This window comes from Diabrotica undecimpunctata, chromosome 9, assembly GCF_040954645.1.
Source record: "Diabrotica undecimpunctata isolate CICGRU chromosome 9, icDiaUnde3, whole genome shotgun sequence".
Lineage (NCBI taxonomy): Eukaryota > Metazoa > Arthropoda > Insecta > Coleoptera > Chrysomelidae > Diabrotica > Diabrotica undecimpunctata.
In genome coordinates, this window is record NC_092811.1 from 7,100,276 (window position 1) to 7,122,069 (window position 21,794).

Genomic DNA, 21,794 nt, shown 5'->3' on the forward strand with positions numbered 1-21,794 from the left:
TGAAATTTCTCATTCCTTATTTTGCTTTGAAAGTGAAAAAACAGTGGTATTCTATAAGACAAAAGTAAATAAGTCTGTGTTTCCTCTGTCGACAATCCACAACGGTCCAGTAGAATGTGATCCAACTGGAAAGTCAGATATCATTAAATTTTAAAATGCCACCAAGTACGGAGTAGACACATTTGACCGAATGTGCGGAAACATGAACATCTCCAGAAAAACAAAAAGATGGTCCCCTTGCCTGTTCTATGGCATAATAAATATAGCTTGCATAAACTCTTGGATAATTTATAATTATACCCAATAACGACAGCTAAAAAAAACCATCACCAGAAAAAAATTTATGGTCTTTTCTCTGAACAACTAACGAAACCTTACAGCATCGCATAAATTGGCCAACTGGAGCCGCAGCAGGAACGAATATGCCCTATTGTGTCAAAAGGGCAGCTATGTACGCCGTTTGGCGGCGCTAGTGTAGTTGGGGGTCAACGTCATATAATATTATTTATCTATGGTTAACGTTATGACAGTTCGTGAAGTTTGTATATGGTGTTTTTGTTTACGATTTAATAAATAATAAATTATGACAGAAAAATACGGATATTGGACTGTTTGTGCGTAAAAAAACGAATTAAGGAGAAGAAATACCAAAGTTACTGGAAAAAAGGAAGCCCTTATCGAAAGGTAAACAATATTAATCATCTTCTTAATGTTTTATTTCTATAGCTCAGACCAAAATAAAAATATTTATGTTCATCTGAGTTTTATAGTGAAGTATTTGTATTTGGGTTTGAGCTAATACAATCATGTAACGTAACAGTGGTGACTTCTTTTGTACGTTAGTATATTAAATTAATTTAATATAAAAACATACAACAGAAGTCTTTACTTAATATGTTATACCTATGGCATACAGCCAACTATAGGGTTTTCCCTGTTAAATTCTTAGTAAATATGGCTGCAACTAAATATTCCAGAAAAACATCAAGTATTTTAAAAAATACGTGCATTTATTGTCGGCACATATTTTTTTCTTTTTATTGCTAGAATCCACTTTTTTGTCATCAAAATATCGTTGGGAAACCTGTATCCTGATGTTTTCGATGAGCACAAAGGCACAACACAACATTGAGGCATTTTATTTTCTCAAATTAAATTCACACAGCCAAATAACCGCAATATTTACTTACAAGTAAATTGATTTAAAGAGTTGACGTGACCTCCAACTACACAAGCGCCACCTACGTTGAGCGTTTCAGATTAGCTGCCAGTGCGCCATGTGTCTAAAAACGTCGAATCACAACTCATCATTGCAAACACTGCCGACGTACATTTTGTGGTGAACATCGCGCCCTTTGTAGTCAGCAGTGTAGTTCTAAAATGTATAATTTATGATTTTTTTTGATTTTTAGGATTTAGAAACATCTCTTTGTTCCAAATAATTTGTAAAATTAAGATAAATAAAATACTTTTTCAGTGACCACATTTTTTTTTCTCAGCCTAGTAAATTTTACGATGGTTAGTGTAAATAAAGGAAAAAATAATGTTAGTATTCTAGCGTTAATCAAAGGAATCAAAGTTGAACTTATAAATATTGATTTAACACTCTTTTACTGTTTTTCCACAAAAATAGACAGTGATTTTATGTATATCAATTGGTGAATTGTTTTCAAACGTGATTTTGAAAACGACAACAAACTATTCCTCGACAGTATGACAGTATACACGTTTTAATGAAACGCGGCCGTAATGAAGAGAAGCAAAGATATTGGGAGATTTTTTATCAGCTTAATTAAATGTTAAACTCACATTTGGAGACCAGACGCAGCAATAAAACAGTAAATGTTTTGAGAAAATGGCTCGCCGAGACATTGTAAGCGTAGTAAAGTGGAAAATGAGAACCGTATAATTTACCATTCGACTTAAACGTTCCAATATTTAACTTGTGTCTTTTTCCCCAAAAATAGACAGTGATTTTATGTATATCAATTGGTGAATTGTTTTCAACAGTGATTTTGAAAACGGCAACAAACTATTCCTTGACAGTGTGACAGTATACACGTTTTAATGAAACGCGACCGTAATGAAGAGAAGCAAAGATATTGGGAGATTTTTTATCAGCTTAATTCAATGTTAAACTCACATTTGGAGACCAGACGCAGCAATAAAACAGTAAATGTTTTGAGAAAATGGCTCTTCGAGACATTGTAAGCGTAGTAAAGTGGAAAATGAGAACCGTATAATTTACCATTCGACTTTAACGTTCCAATATTTAACTTGTGTCTCTATTTTCATTCAAGATTAAAGAAATTTATACAATCTACATTTTGAATTTATACTGCCTGTTATATTCGCAGGCGTAACTTTTATTAACGAATAAAACATTATTAAAATGTTGGAGAATAATTTAAAAATTATCATTAGGGGAAAGTGTTGTACCTTAGGATACTTTTTTAATGACCTGTAATTATTTTACTATTTAACGTATTGAGTTGGGATTTACCATAACAAATTAGCAATATGTTTCTTAAGCACCAATGTATTTAAAAGGTTTAAAGAAATATGTTTAAGACATAAATTTAATCATTTTTAATTTGGTGTAGAATGGACCGAGGTACAATTTGGTCTCCTTGGGCCTCCTAGTATTGTACCTTGGAACATTAATTCAGTTACCAAAATGATGTAAAAATAAAGATAGATAAATATATCACACCTTAAAATGCATAAAAATGAAAACAGTAAATAGGGTTAACATTTTTGACAAGCATAAATAAACTGCTTCTTTCAGATCTAAATTTTATTCAAACGAAATTATTTTTAAAAAGAAAAAAAGCAAAATTAAACATATTACTTATTCCAAATCTCAACATTTGAGCTTGACGAGCTGTTCCACTAGGATGGAAGTAACCAATGTTATGCCATTGTTTTGACAAAACTGAAACACAGGTATATTAAAGTGACTATCATGGTTATCAAAAAGTAAAATAACTGATCCTTCAATAGATGGCTATACATAACATTTAAAATGCTCTAGAAACTGCAAAAGAAGTGACTCAATAGACCAGCCAGATGAACTACAGGAGCTCCTTTTAACATATGGGATTTGAAATATACTCTAGGAAATACCATCATAAGTGGAATATGAGTACCAGAGGCATTTACTGCCGCAATTAGAGTAATATTCTGTACTCTTTCTCCATTTGTCATCTGTCCAATTTGTTTTATGCCTTTTGGACCAATTATTTTAGGAGTAACAAGGACGGTTGTAAAACCAGATTCATCACAGTTCCAAATTTTGTGTGGCGAAAATTCATTGTTCGAATGTGTTTTTTAGACACACAGAGAATCATATTCTTGAAAAAATAAATCAAAATCTGATAGAGATAGAAAATTATAATAAGGAGGTAATCTTTATTTGGATCCCATCACATAATGATATTAGAGGTAATGAAGAAGCAGATAATTGTGCGCGTGAAGCCGTCAATTCAGCTGACTCTATTATTCTGAAATACGTGATAGCTAGTGATGTTTCAAGTGTTATCAAATCGCGGATCCGAAGTGAGTGGCAAAACCGATGGGAATTTTCAGTGTCCAATCTTCGGAATATTAAACCGGACATTAAACCATGGAGATGTTTCCCCACTAAAAGAAGGGATCAAGTGACAATAACTCGTCTTAGATTAGGTCATACCAGTGCCACGCACAAGTTCTTAATTACTAAAGAATTCGAACTAAAATGTGAGCAGTGTAACCTTAAACTCTCGGTGAAACATGTTGTTGTAGACTGTCCAGTTTTCTCCACAGCAAGAATCAATTATGGTATCTCAATAAACTTAGAGGAAGCACTTGGTGCAAATTGTTCATTCACAAATTTGTTAAACTACTTAAAAGCTATTAATTTTGTTAATATATAATATATTTAATATTGTAAATCTGATTCTCGCTAATAACCTTCGAGTTGAAGCGAATTTGTAAAAAAAAAAAAAATGTAAACTACAATTTATAATTAGGCATAAAATTGAGTACAGATTACTTACCATCAGTTAGGATGATTGCATATTTAAAATAAATTACATTTTTACACAGCTACAACAAAATAAACATAAAGGACACTATCTCAGCAAACTGAGATAAGTCAAACAAAATGAATGCTTTACAAATTGGAAACTCCGAAATTGAATACAACGCTCCAACTCTCTGTCAAAAATAATGTTACTAGTAAAGTTTTTATTACAATTGGTTTTTTATCGATAACACAAAATCATATATTTTGGATTTAATACGTTTTGTCAGTTGCTCCTCATATAATAGAACAACATGCGGGTGCGCATTTGTTTATTTGAAACAGTTCCAATTGCCTTCATAATAAATTCCTAAAAACAACATAATAACTGGTTTAAAATGCTAATTGAATTCACCTTCTAATATTGTCATGTCACAAAGAACAAAGACAAATTTTATGTTAACGATGGCGCGTGGTGGCGTTGTTAAGAGGGATTTCAAAAATTGAAGAGAGCAGGCAAAAAGAGGGACGTCAAATTTATTACCGAAAGACTTATTTACGATAAATGGCTTGTCATCGAATGTGTCCATAAATAAGAGAAAACGGAGGCTGGAAGTATACAACTCGGTAATTTATACGAATTTTATGCTCTCATATTTTGAACGAAAAATTGCTGTTAGCAGAAAAAAATATATAGTTAAACTTTAAGGCTAGATCTAGGTGATAGGATGTCACGTAAACAAAAAAGATGATAAAAAACTCTCATTTCTACAAAAAATACAACTGTTTTTTTTTTAGTTAAAGAAAAACTGTTTAAGGTGAACTAGAGTGGGCAGGAATGTAAGCAAGCAGACAATTTTATATAAAACATTTAATTTTCATAAAAATATCAAAAAAATTACCGAAACCGTGAAGCAAAAATCAATTTCGAAAGTGAATTAAAGATTTCATAAATCACAAAATTTCTTTTCATTGCACAATCAGACATAAGAGTCTAGTGTATACAAAAGTTGAACATACAAGTGTCGTCCTTCACCAAAGTAATAGTTAACCAGAAAGATTAATTTCATAAAACTTAATTTCTTGATCTATAAGTTTATGTAACTTTATCTTTACACATAATTTTGATGCGGCTTTGTGTAAGTAAAAAAATGTATTACCTGATATTGAGTACAGTTAAAGCAATGCCAACAACAACTCTCGCCTTCTACGTATTTCTTTGCTTGTCCCCGCAGACATGGAAGACTACAAACAGATTCAGGAGGTGTTGGTTGACCAACTTTAAACTGGATCGCTGTAACAAAATATTAGGGTAAGTGTAAATAAGAAAAAGGAAATATATATTCATAGCTAATATAAAAGAAAAATATATTTATCTTTTTTAAAAATAATGATAGCTATAACCATTACAAATTCTTCTCTACCTTCTGCTTTTCTTAAAAGTATCTATGTACGCTGTTTTCATTTTGTTCATAATATAATCTGTCCATGGTATGTTTAAAAGTCTCATAAAAAGCTACATTCCAAAAGCTTGCAGCTCTTCACATTAAGTCAACATTAGCAGCCTAAGCTTTATCACCATAAAGAGAAATAGAGTAGAATACCATCCGAAAGAGGATTTGTAGATTGAGTCTTTGGTTATCCAGAAATTTCCTTTTCTTCAAAAAAGCTGTTTTTGATTATTGTATTGTTGATGGAATTTCTAATGCTGGATTTAAATCTTCAGTAAACAAGCTCCTAAGCATTTAATTGTATCTACGTGATCAATATCTTCATTGTTTTGGAAGTCTATTGGTTCCAATAGAGATTTCTTACTACTTTAGTGTAATTTTTACGAGTCGTTTTTGCCGAAGTGTCTAAGTATTCAATCATGACCAAATTTGGAGAAGCAACCAGTGAAGACAGCAGCAAAAATATCATCAGAAAAAACACCAACTATAAGACGATATTTCGAACGTTTTTTACGTTCTATAGCTTTTATCTTTCACAGTAAAATACACTGTATACTTTATGATCCGTATCTACATATCACTTATACTATTTCCAATTAAAATTCACCTATTAATTTCGAAAAATATACGATGCAGAAAGTCAATTTTTTGGGATCTCGTTATTATATTTCCTTTTTATCAGCTCCACTCTAGCGAAGAGGTAATTATTTAGCACGATTCACTTGTCAACTACAGGCCACTTTTCCGGGCAAAAAACCGGTGGAGCGAAACCGAATAAAATTTCGCAGACAAATTTCAATCGATTTCCTCGAACGAAAGGCTTTTTGAATAAACGGTTACTTGTTTTAGAGGCTATTACGGATCGGGCATTGGCATAAAAATAGATTTTAGATAAGATGTCCGAAACAGACGCTGAAAGGATACGTACGTATGGAGATGTTATCGTAAAAAAATAGTATAAAAAATCTGATAGATAAAGTAAATATTGAAATAAAAATTATACTAATAAATACATTTATTTACCAAATATTGCAATAGACATAATTAAATATTTAAATAAGGTCATTCTAGTTGAAGTTTATATGTATATATTGTTTTGTTTCTACTTCTTTCTTAATGTATTTGTTTATAAAAAATTTTACTTAAGTATATTTATTTTGAATTATTAATTAATGAAACAAACATTTTTTTGGGCTAGCTCAAATTGGTAAATAATCTCAGGGTTTACGTCATTCAATCACAGAAATGCAAAACCAATATTTAGAGGAAGCTCATGGATAAATTAACTTCAAAAATAAAATATAATCGTATATTAAAAAAATGTTTCTATCAAAAACAATCTATGAAACGAGTAAGTAATTAAATATAAAAAGGCATATAAAAAAATACCGCAAGTTATTTTAAAATAGGAAGTTTCCAAGTATAGATACAATAATGAATTATGTTTGCAAAAAATAATTTAAAAATATTAAGAAAAATGGTTTATGTAAAAGTTCCTGTCAAAATACACTGGAGTCTTTATGTGTCGATGAAACAGAAGTCCTCGCAACGGAGAATATGGTTAGAAAGAAATATAAAAGTATATCTGAATACCTTGGAACAATTTTTATTTACAATGTCGGATACTATTATGTGAGTAAAATCCACAAGGAATCTAAGTTCCTGTAGTTGGCTGTATACCATATATAACAAAAATTTTTATTAAAAATCCTTTATAACAGGTATATAATTTAAAAACCTAATCGGACTATATCACAAAACGTTTTCGGAATCCATATTCCATCATCAGTGCACTAGGTATACATGTATTGAGCCACTAAATATGTGGGTAAAAACTCGTTAAAAATTGGTTGTTTAAATTCTTTCTCTCCTCTCAACATTATGTTTTCAATGTTTCTTTCATCCAGCCCGAAATCCATTCGCCTCTCGAAATCTCCCATCTCATTTGCCCATCTCTGACAGTTAAAAATATGGGCCGGAGCGTCCGATACCTCACAAACAGTACAGTATTCTATTTGTGAAGGTGCCAAAACTGCCATGTCCGTTCAGAAACTACATCAGGAAGTAGTCTAGTTTCCTGAACTTACATTCCCACCACGGTCTCAGATCAGGAATAAGCTCCTTCGTCCACCTTGCCTTTCCACTATCATTTGCCCATTCTCTCTGCCACTCTACTATCGTTTTTTCTCTCTCATTCTCATCTATATTTACACCCATCCTCCTCGCATACATCCTCGCTCGCTCTTTACACAACAAAACGATCGGTATCACCGCTCCAATGACATATAGAGCCTCATTTGAAACTGTCTTATATGCGCTACATACCCTGAGAAGCATTCGCCTTTGCGAACTCTCCATCAGCTTAGCGTATTTCGCAGTGTTTAGTACACTACACCACAGAGGGACAGCGTAGGTTACCACCGACTGGAAAACTCCATTTAGCACCTTTATTTTGGTGCTTCCTGGGCCTCCAATGTTTGGCATCAGCCGTATCAACGACTCCAGATTTCGGTTTGCCTTCTCTACTGTCTTTTGGATGTGTACTCCGAACCTTAGACCTTCCGACAACCAGACTCCCAGATACTTGTACTGCAACCTCCACACCTTGCACTATAAAGCAAAGGGAGGATTTTTCCCGGGTCCCTTTGAGAACTAACACCTCAGTTTCCTGAGGCGCTAGCTGTAGATCGTTCTCTCTGATCTACCTACTAATGCGACGCACGGCTGTGTTAGCTGCATTAGCCATGCCCGTTTTCTGACTTGCCTTCGCAACCAGTGCGAGATCATCAGCATAAGCTATAAGAGTGCATCCCCTTGGCATCTGTAGCCTTAACACCCCGTCGTACAGGACATTCCACAGGATGGGACCTAGTACTGAACCCTGCGGAACACCCTGCGACAAACTGATGCTGGTATCTTTTTCTCTTATGGACTTGTCAGTAAAGTATCTGTCAATTACGTTGTTGTTTGCTTAGCAGGTTTTCCTAAGGGATTAGTATAAATAAGGCTACCTTTCACAAAAGCGTCAAATTTGTGCCAAATACCTCAGTCTCTTATACCAAAGGTCTTTCAGAATTTTAGCACTAATTAAGTAGTATCATGCAGATTTTTTGCATGGTTAACGGTTAAATTTTGAACAGGTAGTTCTAGTTGATGTGGAATTTGCATAAATGCTTTTACTGTATCTTTAATATCGAAGTTATTTTCAGCAGAATATGGTTGAAAGACTTTTTCAAAGTGCTCGGAAAAAACATTGGATTTTTCAAAAAAAAAAAAAAAATAATATTGAATTATTTACATGCATTAGGATTTTATCAAAGTTTGATTTAAAAAACTTAAATTCTGTCTGTCTGCTTACATTTAGAGTTAAGTAATGACTTTTTTGAGCCAGACAGGCTCTGCTTTAAATGGTCAAAATTAAAAAAGAAAATAACACTGACTGGACTATTACTGTTAATAGTAATTATATCATAACTTGCCATGAATTTTGTATTAAAACTTTTATTTTTGAAAAAACAAATATAAAAGATTTATCTGATATCTTAATAAATATTCACTATAGTGTATTTTTATGTATGAGAGAGTAATAAAACAATAAATTATGTATTCAAATCCCTAAACTGTTGATACGGGCGACTCAATGAAAAACAGATATTTGTCAACAAGTTTACAGAAGTATATAGGAAAACAATTTTAAATTGAGTATGACCACCAGGTATAAAGGTTGGAGCAGAATAGAATACAATAGTTGTGAGGGTTAGTAATCCCTAAATAAGGTTGCCAGTGTCGGAGTGATGGAGGTTAACAGGTACTAATGAATTTGCAAGAAATGTAAGATGTTTATTTTATTGGTTATATATAACCAATAAAAGTTTAATAAGTACCTACCTATTTGCAAAATAAAGTTTAATTCTTTAGATAAAATAAAACGTTTTATTTTATCTGAAATGAGTGCATTCCACGAAGTAAGGGTTTCAACAATCAAACATTTAATTGTTTAATTCCAGGAATCTACGACAGTAATTGACTAGATAATTACCTTCTAAACTTATTCCACAGAAAATGTGATAGTGGGTTTTTCCATTTTGTATATAGGAAGGTCCAAGTGGCGTATTCAAAATTCTTAACAGTTCACTAAAAGTAGGTTCTTCAGTTGCAAGGTGCAGTTTATTGTGTATACTAGTGTTATGGAAAATTTGGAAGTGCCGTGTAAACGCCGAAAAATTGGTCCTCTAACAGTTAATGAAAAAACATTAATATTTAATTGTTTTAAAAATCATTTACAGACAAACGTTTATGTGAAAGTGTTGATGAGACCGTTGAGTTAGTTAGCAGTACACTTGGTGTTGGGAAATCTACGATTTACAGAGTTATTAAAGAAGAGAAATGTGGTAGTTTTCAAATGCCACGTAATGCTCCAGGGAAACCAAAATTTCAAATAGAATATCATTTTAAAGAAGGACTTCGACGGAAAGTGCATGAATTCTTCTTTAGACAAGAATTTCCAACATTGGATAAAGTTCTTGTCTCAGTTCGAGATGATAAGGATTACCCAGAAATGAGTCGAAGTACGTTATGGAAACTTTAAAAAGAAATTGGCTTCCGCTGGAAAAAGAATCCCAGAAAGTCTATTTTATTAGAAAGAAGCGATATTGTCATATGGAGAAGACATTTTCTAAGAACCATAAAGGAAATGAGAAACCAAAAAAGAAAAATATTTTATCTTGATGAAACATGGATCAACGAGGGTCATACACCAAATAAATTTTGGCAGGATGAAACTGTTACAAGTCAAAGGCACGCTTTTGTAAATAACTTATCTACTGGTTTAAACCCACCATCAGGAAAGGGACGCAGGCTGATAATAGTACACATTGGCAGTTCAGACGGTTTTGTTGAAGGTGGTTTATTAGCTTTTGAATCAACTCGTACTGGTGACTACCATGAAGACATGAACGCTGATGTCTTTCAAGAATGGTTCGAACAAATGATAGATCTTCTTCCTAAGAACTGTGTAATAGTAATGGATAATGCAAGTTATCACTCCAGACTTATAGAAGGACTGCCCACAACCAAGTGGTTAAAAAAAGACTTGCAGAATTGGCTGAGCTCAAAAAATATTACGTACCATCCCGGATCTATAAGAAAGGAACTTTATTCGTTGTGTGCCCTTCATAAAGAAAAATTTAAAAAATACAAAATTGATGAAATTGCCAAAAATCGTGGAATGACAGTACTTAGATCCCCACCATATCATTGTGAATTAAACCCGATTGAACTGGTATGGGCACAGATAAAGAGTGAAGTTTCAAGAAAAAATACCACTTTTAAAATTCATGATGTTAAACAGTTGTTTTTGGAGGCCGTAAATAATGTAAAACCTGAAAACTGGGAAAAGGCAGTAAATCACACTATTAAAGAAGAGGAAAAAATGTGGAAGCTGGACAATATTACTGATAAAATGATCGAGCCAGTTATTATAAATCTTGGTTCTGAAAGTTCATCTTCTGAATCTGATTTGGATTTGTAACAAGTAGCTGTACGTTTTATATTAATATTTTTATTCATCTATTTAACATATCTTAGACGGTTTTAAAAACTCTTTTTCTCTTTTGTAATTTTTAAAAATTAAAAAAAAAGGTGAATTTTTAAAACCTTTTTTAATGTAGGCCAGTCAGTTCTAATATAGTGTGTGATAAAAGAGGTCACTTTTGTTTACATACACATAACACTTTATAACACTGAAATAATTCATTTATTTTTTTCAATTATTCAAAGTAATTTTTCAATTAATCTTGAGCACGCCCATGGAGTGGTCGGAGCTACCAGTTAAAATTATGCTAATTACTCTCTCGTTCATAAAAATAAACTATAATAAGTTATATTAGAATGGCTTTTAATTAAAAACTTACCAGCTTTAGATTGATTAGTCACTTATTTTGTTTTTAAAGTACTCAAAAAGCAAGGTCTAAGTAAAACCTACAAACAAATTTTCTAATACTTTCTTTACAAGAAAGACTAATTATAGAAACCGACAGCTTAAACTAACTCTGTGACTAAGAATTAGTTGGTGTTTTACTTTTGTTTCCAATATTGCTTGAAGTCCCATTTCTGCATTTCAGTTTCTAAATAATGAGTTTTGGCTTTTGTAATGAAAGTTATCTGCACGGCGCAGGCCTTTGGCTGTCTAAACCGAGCAAATGAACCAAAGTGGCAGGAGAAAGGTCTTAACAAAGATGATTTATTTCGTACTACCTATCCTTAATTAAATTTAATAGCGTTTTAGTAAACAGGGTGTTAGTTTGTAGCCCTGGGTCAAAATAGTTGCAAATATTATTTGAGTTTAAATTTAGATTAGCTATTAAATCACCATGTATAGTGCAGGTGAATTAGGTCAATAACAGGCAGAATATGTCACTTGTGAATAACAGGAATATACTAAAACATAGATATAATGTACATGTACATACATGATATCATCTAAAGACAAAAGTATTAAAATAAAAGAACAATATTACAATCTTTAATATGACAATCAAAGGAAAAGCAAGTCCGCCTTTAGAAACTGGGATAAGATACGTGGATGACAAAAATAGCGAACAAATATTTAAGGATATTGGAGATCAAACAGGAAGTAAGCTGAAAATAGGGATGTGGAACGTCACAAGTACATATGAAGTAGGGTCACTAAAAAACAAATATTATGGGAAAATATGGACTAGACGTGCTAGCGTTGCAAGAAATAAAACAACTATCAAATGAAATATTAGAAATAGGGAAGAGCACTCTCTAAAAGTTGAGGGGTAAAAGATACTTCGGTGTTGGATTTATGGTAAATAATAGAATCAAAAGATTAGTGGAAGATTTTCAACCGATCTCAGACAGAATATCTTACTTAGGGTTACATGAAAAGTATAGAAAAATAGGTATATGAACGTACACGCGCCCACAGAGGAAAAAGATATAGAAATTACAGCCGAATTCTACGAAAAACTAGCAGAAATATTGGAGAAAGTACCGAAATACGAGCCATAAAATTACAAAAAATTTTACACCAAGAAAGTATCCAGAACGGGGTAAAATTGATAGAATTTGCAATGGAGAATAAAATGAAGATAATAAGTACACAATTCTACCATAAAGACGTATTTAAAGTTACGTGGATATCCCCAGATGACAAATCGATTACGTATTAAGAGAAAATAAACATGCCAGACCTATCAGAGATTGCAGACGTTATAGAGATGCAGATGCCAGTAGTGATCACATCTTGGTAATAGTCAAACTTAAACAAGATCTACCTGTAAAACTAAATGTTTTAAAAAAACAGAAAGAGATATAAAGTGGTCTTACTTAATGACCAACAAGTGGCAAAGAGGTTAGAAAATGAGATTAACGCAAGATTAGAGGAAGATAACTTAATGTCTCATACATTTGAAGAAGAATGGAGTAAAATTAAAACATTAATGACAGAAGCAGCTAACGTTTGCTTAGGCAATACAGGAGCGAAGAGAGAAGAAGACTGGTTCGATGAGGAATGTAAAAGAGCACGAATGGTAAGTTGGAAAAAGACAATAATAGAACCCAAGAAACAATTATAGAACATGTGACGAAATGACGAAATGGAAAGAAGCTAAAAGAATCTGCAGACAAAAAAGAGTGAATATTTGGAAGGAAAATTAAAAACAATAGAGGAGCCATTACATTAAAATTTCTATTAAGAAGTAAAGAGAAACAGACAAAAAAATAACACGCAAAACATTTCTTATAGGAATAGACTGCTCCTTGGAAATACTACAGAGAAATTAAACAGATGAGCACAATATTTTAAGCAATGGGCCAATCAGAGGATAATGATGAGGAGTACTTAGAGGAATCAGCAGAACAGAAAATTAAAGAAACAATAAAATTGCTTAAAAACGGTAAAAGCGCAGGGAAGAATGGAATCCCGGCGGAAATTTTAAGAAGGAGGGCCACATTCTAAAGAAAGCTATGCAATTTGATACTGAGAGTGTGGAGAGAGGAGAAAATACCAGAGAGATGCAGTATACTGCAGTATATGCAGTAAATATACGAAAATGGCATAGTAGGTGAATACAAAGGAGGGTTTAGAGCAGGAAGATCGACAGTGGATCAAATATTTACCTTAAAATTGATACAAAATATCAGTTACGAATAAAACCTAGCACTCCACATGCTCTTTATTAATTTTAAACAGGAGTACGACTCTATCGATCAGGAAAGTTGTATAAAGCTCTACAAAATTTAGGAATACCAAAAAATTTGATAAAACTATTGAAAATGTCGCTAACAAATACAAACAATAAATAGAAGGAAGTATGTCAAATCTGTTTTCGGTTACAAGAGGATTAAAACAATGGGTTTCCCCCTTTCTAGTGATCTGTTTAACTTTGTCTTGGAGGCAATAATGACAGAAAGTAAGATCCAAACTACGAGTACTATTTTCCACTATAAACAGCAATGTATAGCGTACGCAGATGATGTAGTCCACTTCGTAGGGGCTCGTATACAGGGTGTTTCAATAAAAGGTAACCGTGTCTCTAGGGTAGGTAAAAAACGGAAAAATAATTGGGGTTTGCTTAGTAAAAAATTTTTGTAACGCCATCCATTTTCAAGATACAGGGCGTTAAAGAAAAAAAAAATTACGCATTTTTTACGATTTTGCCGAAACTACTGGCAACATTGTAATGAAATTTTATACGAATATGTTTTGGAAGCTGATACATTTCATGAATTTGTTTTTATATCTGATTCTCATAGAGGGTGCTAGTTTCACGGATCGTACTAAGTATTAGTCAATATAACTTTTTTAAGAGTATAATTATAAATTAAAATTTCAAGTAAACTTAAACATCAGTCAATTTTACACGAAAAAGGTACTCTTGGTAAAACTCGATACTGTGTACCGTTTTCGGAATATTTGGATTTGAAAATTATGAAGTAATAATTGATGCTGGTATAAAATAGTTAGTAATTAAACAAAACTCACAAGAAGAAAATTAAATTAATGACTAAGAACATAAAATAAAATTCAATTACAGTAAGTGTTTAAAATGCCCTCCGTTTTCGCGAATACACAAGTCTATTCTTTTTTCTAAAGACTCCATTAACCTTCTAAACGGTAGGGGATTAGCTATGATGTCATTAAATTGACGTTGAATTCTTTCTTCCAATTCTTGGCGTGAATTTACCTCTGTCGCATAGACTTTTTCCTTATTATACGACCCAACTGCGTAGTTCAAAGGGTTAAAATCGCATGACCGAGGAGGCCAATGAATCGGAGCTTCTGCACCTCTACCAATCCATCGATTCGGAAAATGATTACTCAACCCATTACGACACCTTCTATCAAAGTGTGGTGGAGCTCCATCGTGCATAAAAAAATAAAGATCTTTGCTCGTTTAGCGTTAAATCTTCTAATATCTTGAATAAGGAATTGTTTAAAAAATCAAGATACATCTCACCATTTAAATTTCCAGGTAGAATATGATAACCTATTAATTTGTTACCTAAAGTTGCTGCCCAAACATTAACTTTAAATGAGTGTTGGTAATGTGATACCCTTTTGACTCGTGGATTCTCATCACACCAGTAGTGTGCATTATGGGAGTTAAACATACCTTGTCGCGTAAAAATGGCCTCGTCCGTAAAACGAATGCATTTTAAAAAATTTGGATTGTGGGCTGTCCTTTGTTGCAATGTATCACAAAAATCCACTCTAACAGGTAGATCATCTGTCAAGAGCTCTTGGACTTGTCTGTAATGATAAGAATGTAATTGCTGTTCTTTCAGTATCTGCCAAGTACTTGAAGAAGAAGTATTTGTGTGTCTTGCTATATTCCTTACGCTAACTGTTGGATCTTGATCAAGTAAATTTAAAATATTATTTTCTTTATTAATTGTTCTTGTTGTTCTTGGTCTACCAGAATTTATTTTATTTGGTCTCACATTCCCAGTTTCTCGACAACGTCGTTCAAAGGCTCTAAATGTTTTTTTACTTGGTAAGTTTCTTCTAGGAAACTTTTTTGCATAACGTGTCACAGCTGCACTAGAACATCCTAAATATTCGCCTAAGGTTAATAAAATGTCAGTGTATTCAACATTTGAGTATATTTTGATTTGATTTTACGAATAACAAGGTTTCAAAACTCTAATTATTGTTGATTTATCGTCATAACAATCAATAAATGTCAGATTTCCATGACACACTTGGAGAAAATAGAGGTATACCTATTAGAACTTTATCGTTACTACCAGCATCAATTATTACTTCAGAATTTTCAAATCAAAATATTCCGAAAACGGTACACAGTATCGAGTTTTACCAAGAGTACTTTTTCGTGTAAATATGAATGATGTTTAAGTTTACTTGAAATTTTGATTAATAATTCTACCCTTATAAAAGTTATATTGACTAATACTTAGTACGATCCGTGTAACTAGCGCCCTCTATGAGAACCAGATATAAAAACAAATTCATGGGATGTATCAGCTTCCAAAACATATTCGTATAAAATTTTATTACAATGTTGCCAGTAGTTTCGGCCAAATCGTAAAAAATGCGTAAAATTTTTTTTTCTTCAACGCTCTGTATCTTGAAAACGGATGGCGTTACAAAAATTTTTTACTAAACAAACCCCAATTATTTTTCAGTTTTTTACCTACCCTAGAGACGCGGTTATCTTTTTTTGAAACCCCCTGTATAGAACACAAAAATCTATTCACATTTAATCACACTTAGTACACTATCAATTGAGCTAGAATATCCATATTACATATTAAGATGCTCTTAATACTCACAACTATGAATATTATTGAAAAATTCCCACACGACATATCGCATATCTTGATTTCCTGTTATTTCTTTGAGATACGAAAAAATTTAGATTGCAAGAATTCGAAACGTTTCACAATTTTGAAATGTCACTGGATAAAATGTAAATTCCGTCACTTCTTTCGAGTAAAATATATTTATGTACAGAACGGGACTAAGAAATCTGAAAGCACTTTCAATAATATACTTACAAAGAAGTTTTCCGTAAATGTGTGATTAATATTCTTATTTTTACAAGAAAGCTTTGAAAAGCTATCATAAAAAGTATGGAGAAGAAATAAAAATCTTATACAAAAGAAACTAATATATTAGGAGAAATTTTTGCGAGTCGCAAAAAATATATGCGTAATGAAAAAGTATTTTTCCGTCGACCGTCCTTTTATGATCAATTTTAACACCCTCAAAATCATTCATTAATGATCCCTATTAATGAATGATTTTCTATTAATGAACGATTTTATTATAGGTAACATAACATACATTGCTTGCATAAATTAATTAAACGCTCTGTGGTTGGCAGTGACCTGTGGTGTAGGCAACCAAACATATACCTATTTATATTCCCACTAAAAAATTAATTTAAAATGAAGTAGCCACTGTTAGTACTATCTGTCATTGTATGTCATTATTTACTTTATTGTTTAAAATTCTGTGTATTTGAAAAATCAAAGGATGGATATTGACGAAGAGTTTAATTTAACTCTACCAGAATTTAACTTCTTCTATCACAGAATTTACAGAGGTTCAAGAAGACTTAAATATAAATTTGTCAAAATGCTATACAGCAGATAATAATTTATCAATATCTTCCTTTAATTTCAGTAATTGAACCATTTCGAATAATAATGTTTACTATAATAAAACTACCACTAAGGAAACTTTGAATAAAGTCAATGAAAGCTGAAAAAATTGTTGTTTATCGTTAAGTAAATAAATATTTAAACTAAGATATCTTTATTTCTAAAAAGTACGGTCGACGGAAAAGTTTTGTAACGAACTCTTGAATTAAAATGGCGATTAACAATCTCGAACATTAACGTGCTCGCTTCGCTCACGTGTTAAAATATCTCAATTATTAATCGCCCTTATTAATACACTTGTTGGTTAAATAACTATTAATATACCTTTTTTTTTTAAATAATATGTACTTGTGCGGATCAATTGTATTTTAGTGACTACCTCAAAATTTTTTAGGCTATTTGTGCTAAATATTTATTTTTGTTTTTCTGAGAAAATCAATTAAGAGGTCATACACTGATTTGTTAAATAAGGCCATTAAACATAATGTAATAGCTGGACTCACAAGGTGTAGTTTGTAGCCTTTGGATTAAAACTCTTTGGATGATCCCATGTGGACAGATAGTATTATGTACGATTCGCACATTGGCAACAACACCGTCACAAGTCGAAATTTAGTGTTTTTTTAAAATTCTTGTTGCATTCTTCTTCTTCAAGTGCCATCTTCGTTCCGAAGGTTGGCGATCATCAGGGCTATACGTATTTTCGAAACTGCTGACCGAAACAATTCGTTGTGGCTACAGCTATACCATTCCCGTAGATTCTTTAGCCAGGAGTATCGTCTTCTTCCTATGGACTTTTTTCCTGCTATTTTCCCTTGCATAATTATTCGAAGCAGTTCATATCTTTCGCCTCCTGTAATGTGTCCCAAGTATTGCAGTTTTCGTTTTTTGATCGTAAATATGATTTCCTTTTCTTTATTCATTCTTCTCAAGACCTCGACATTTGTGACTCTCTCGGTCTATGATATTCTCAGGATTCTGCGATACATCCACAGTTCAAATGCCTCTAATTTTTTGGTATCAATCTTTTTCAACGTCCATGACTCCATTCCGTAGAACAGCACAGAAAGTACGTAACATCTCATCAGGCGAAGTTTCATTTCAAGGCTCAAATCTCTTCCGCAGAACACCCTCTTCATTTTAGTGAATATGGATCTGGCTTTTTCTATTCTTATTTTGATTTCTGCTGAGCTATCGTTGTCCTCATTTTGTTGCATTAGATGTGTATTTTGTTAAACTTTCGTCAGCATCACTGTCGAAAAGATATTTTGTCATATAAGCGCTAGCTAGCGACTTATGTCTATTATAGTCATAACTATTTTTGGAGAACTCTATTCAGCATCAGTGTAACAACGCACTATGACGGTATTGCAGTAATATTTAGATGTATTTTTGAAGTTATACTTCTATACGCGCGCTTCGCGTTGGAAATTTGTATGGGAGTGAATCTGTGAAATCATTACATATGTAAGATAATGAGTAAAAGAGAGACAGCAGATATGTTTTCTCTCTCTTCCTCTCTTGAATATAAAAATGTTCCTTTTGTATATACATTTAATATTATATATATTATATATATACATATAATATTATATATATAATAAAATATTTATTTATATTATTATTTATGTGATATGTTTTGTATTATTTATTGATTATTGATGATATTTATTTATTACTAATATAATTATAAACATTTCATAATTATATTAGTCTTTTGTATTTCAAAATAATAATCTCAATAAATCACTGTATGACCCAGAACTGTCAATTTTGAAATACGTTAGTGTCATGTCCTCGGTAGTATAGTAGTCAGTATCCCCGACTGTCACGGGGGAGACCGGGGTTCGATTCCCAGTCGGGGAGGACTTTCTTATTAATATTATTTACATGATAAATTAAACATATATGCGTAAGTAGAAAAGTTATGTATATTATTGTCATTTTTAAATACTTATGAATATTGCATTTTAATTTGTATTGTATTATTCTATTGAATTAGGTTGCAGTGTATTGTATTGTATTTTTATATTAATATTCATTGTTTATTTTAACAAAATAAACAATGAATTTTACTGCAGAGTATGTGTAAAAAAATTTTTGCATTCAACTCCTTTCATACATATATGAAAATAAAAATATACATTTTCATCAAAATATTGATTAAATCCTTCATTTACTATACTCCTATTATGTCATTGAATGCCATAGTCTGTGGACTAGTACGCATTTCGATGCGCATCGCCCCGCCTCGAATTTTCCCATTGGCTCTTGACCTGGAAATCCCTATTTATCGCTCGAACAGCGCATATAAATATTGGCGATTTTCAGGTCACCCAAGTCAGTCCCTCACGGGCTCTCCGAAAGCTTAGTGCTCTCGGGGCTCTGCTTCCTGCATTTATTTTCCATACTCTGTGGCTGAGAATTGTTTCAACTTAACTTTGTTATGTTTTTATTTGTTGTGTGTGGTGTTTTATTTCGACGAAGAAATTGTCATGTAAGAAATATCTTGTCTTTTTCAAGGCAAGACACCGAAGATAAATATTTTCCAAGTCCATAATCCGAAAATGGACTTAAGCAGAGGAGCTCTCGACAGTATATTCGAAGGCCTCTACAGAGCACCCGGAGACAGCAGAAGGTGGTTAGACCCTTATTTGTTCCCCCGAGGTGACAATTACAGGTCAAATGTTGTTTATTAATTCTGTTTCTCTTTCTGCTATGTCTTACCTATAGCATTACATATGTAATGATTGTGCAGATTGACTCCCAAATAAATTTGTAACGGCGAATGCGTGTATAGAAGTGTAACTTCTACCGGCAGTCCCGCTGGACTGCCACGCCCGTTTTTTTTTTCAAATTTAATGTGCTATACGACTATTCTTTAGTAATAGCGGTAGGTCTTGTCAACAGTACTGTCACATTATTCCGAAAGCCATATTGTGGTGCGTTTTCTGTTTGTTAAAAATGTGTTTTTTTGTAAGTTTGTTGTAGAAAAATGACTGATCGGTTAAAATACATCCATAGAAATAGGTGTCAGCAAATAGCTGAGATCTATAGAGATTAAAGAACAATTTGTATAAAAGGAAATAAAAGTTATGGGAATGTCACCATGTTTTCACGAATTTTTAGAAACGAATTTAATATCTCAGTTTTCCATCCTAAGAAAGATCAGTATGCTACGTAAGAAGGGTATAAAAATGCGAAGAGTAAGGTCCAGTTACAGGAAAATTATGATCTTAATTGAAAGGAAAAAGATATATAACGTACTAAAAAGATAAAGATAAGCAAAGAAGCAAAGCACGTGAGTGTATTTCTGTCTGGTTTGATTTACAGGCAGTTCTCTCAAACACCTTGTGATCAATGACGTGGTGACATAAACTCCTTTTACTATTAATCAAAGTTAAGTACGTATAATTTTAATATAATTGACTTAGGGTTATTGAATGGTTTCTGCTACGTTTGGCATGAAGGAGAAGGTAACCGTGGATCTAACGAGATAGGATCATCTTTATACTCATTTCTTAAAAATCGCTAAAGCCTTCCTGTTGTGTTATACTGCGACAATTGCTAAGGTCAAAACAAAGAAAAAAGTAACAGACGGATTAATGGGGGAGAAATATGTGGAATTAATTGCAGCTAATTCAGAAGAAAGTAGTGGGGCACCAATAAATAAACGACAAAGAAAGTTGTCTGAAGAACTAAGATTTACGTCTTCAGACCACCAGCCAATACGGTCAACAAGAGGAAGGTGTGCCCGATGTAGTACTAAAGTAGAGAAAATCCGTATTGAATGGACTTGTACCATTTGTAAGGTTCCTTTATGCCTCAGCAAAACAAAAGATTGTTTCCAACAATATCATGAAGATTTATAATTTTTGTTATCTGAAAATAAAGATTTTTAAAACAATATTCATTATTTCTAATACACAAAGAAAATAATGGTGTTGCACAGTGGTTCTATTGTTGTACCACCCTCTATATGTTAAAGTGACAAGTCTTTTTAAATAGAATTTCTTATTTTTTATTTCTGTTGATTATCAACTCCAACTTAAACACAAAAAAATGTTTCTTTATTTAAAACTTTATTTTGTGTGTAACTAGGATCTAGAATATTATCAGACTTCTGTGTCTCAAAGAGGTAAACTTTTTGATATTTTTAGAAATAATAAATAATAGAAACATCAACTACTTACAAAAAATTCTTATTTATTAGAATATCGCAAGTACTTTTATAAAAAAAAAACGTTTCACAAAAAAAAACGCAGTTCGGCTCTGAGACGTATATATTTGTTTTTCATATTCACAGCATGTCTGGAGTGCCACGACGCAAAATTACTTTGTTTTTTATTGTCGGAGTTCCGTCAGATTCAGACGTATTTGTAAATGAAATTTGTAACAAATATTAAATCGCATACGAAAAGGTGAAATAAAAAAATCGAAAAACAAATTTAAATTTAAAAGAGTGTTTGCTTTACTTTAAATATGTGAGTCAGTTTTGTTTGGTAAAATGGTAAAATGTGGGTTATAATTTAAGTATATGAAAAAGGATTATCGTATGGCGCTAAATTAAATTAATTACTTGTTTTAAATGCCCTTTAATTAAGGTGTACCTATTACCAAGTTAACTTCAAAATTAAAATAAAATCACATTATAAGATGGAAATTGAAAAGCAGAATACACCATA

The 21,794-nt window shown here is 32.3% G+C and overlaps 1 protein-coding gene across 1 annotated transcript in view; it reads right to left on the bottom strand.

Moving 5' to 3' along the window:
• mtt (mangetout) overlaps positions 1 to 21,794 on the bottom strand; it is a 750,264-nt gene that overhangs the window by 127,931 nt on the left and 600,539 nt on the right. Inside the window, exon 9 of the mRNA XM_072543415.1 lies at positions 5,164 to 5,297. Coding sequence (XP_072399516.1) covers positions 5,164 to 5,297 — 134 coding nt within the window. The remainder of the gene's footprint in view (positions 1 to 5,163; positions 5,298 to 21,794) is intronic.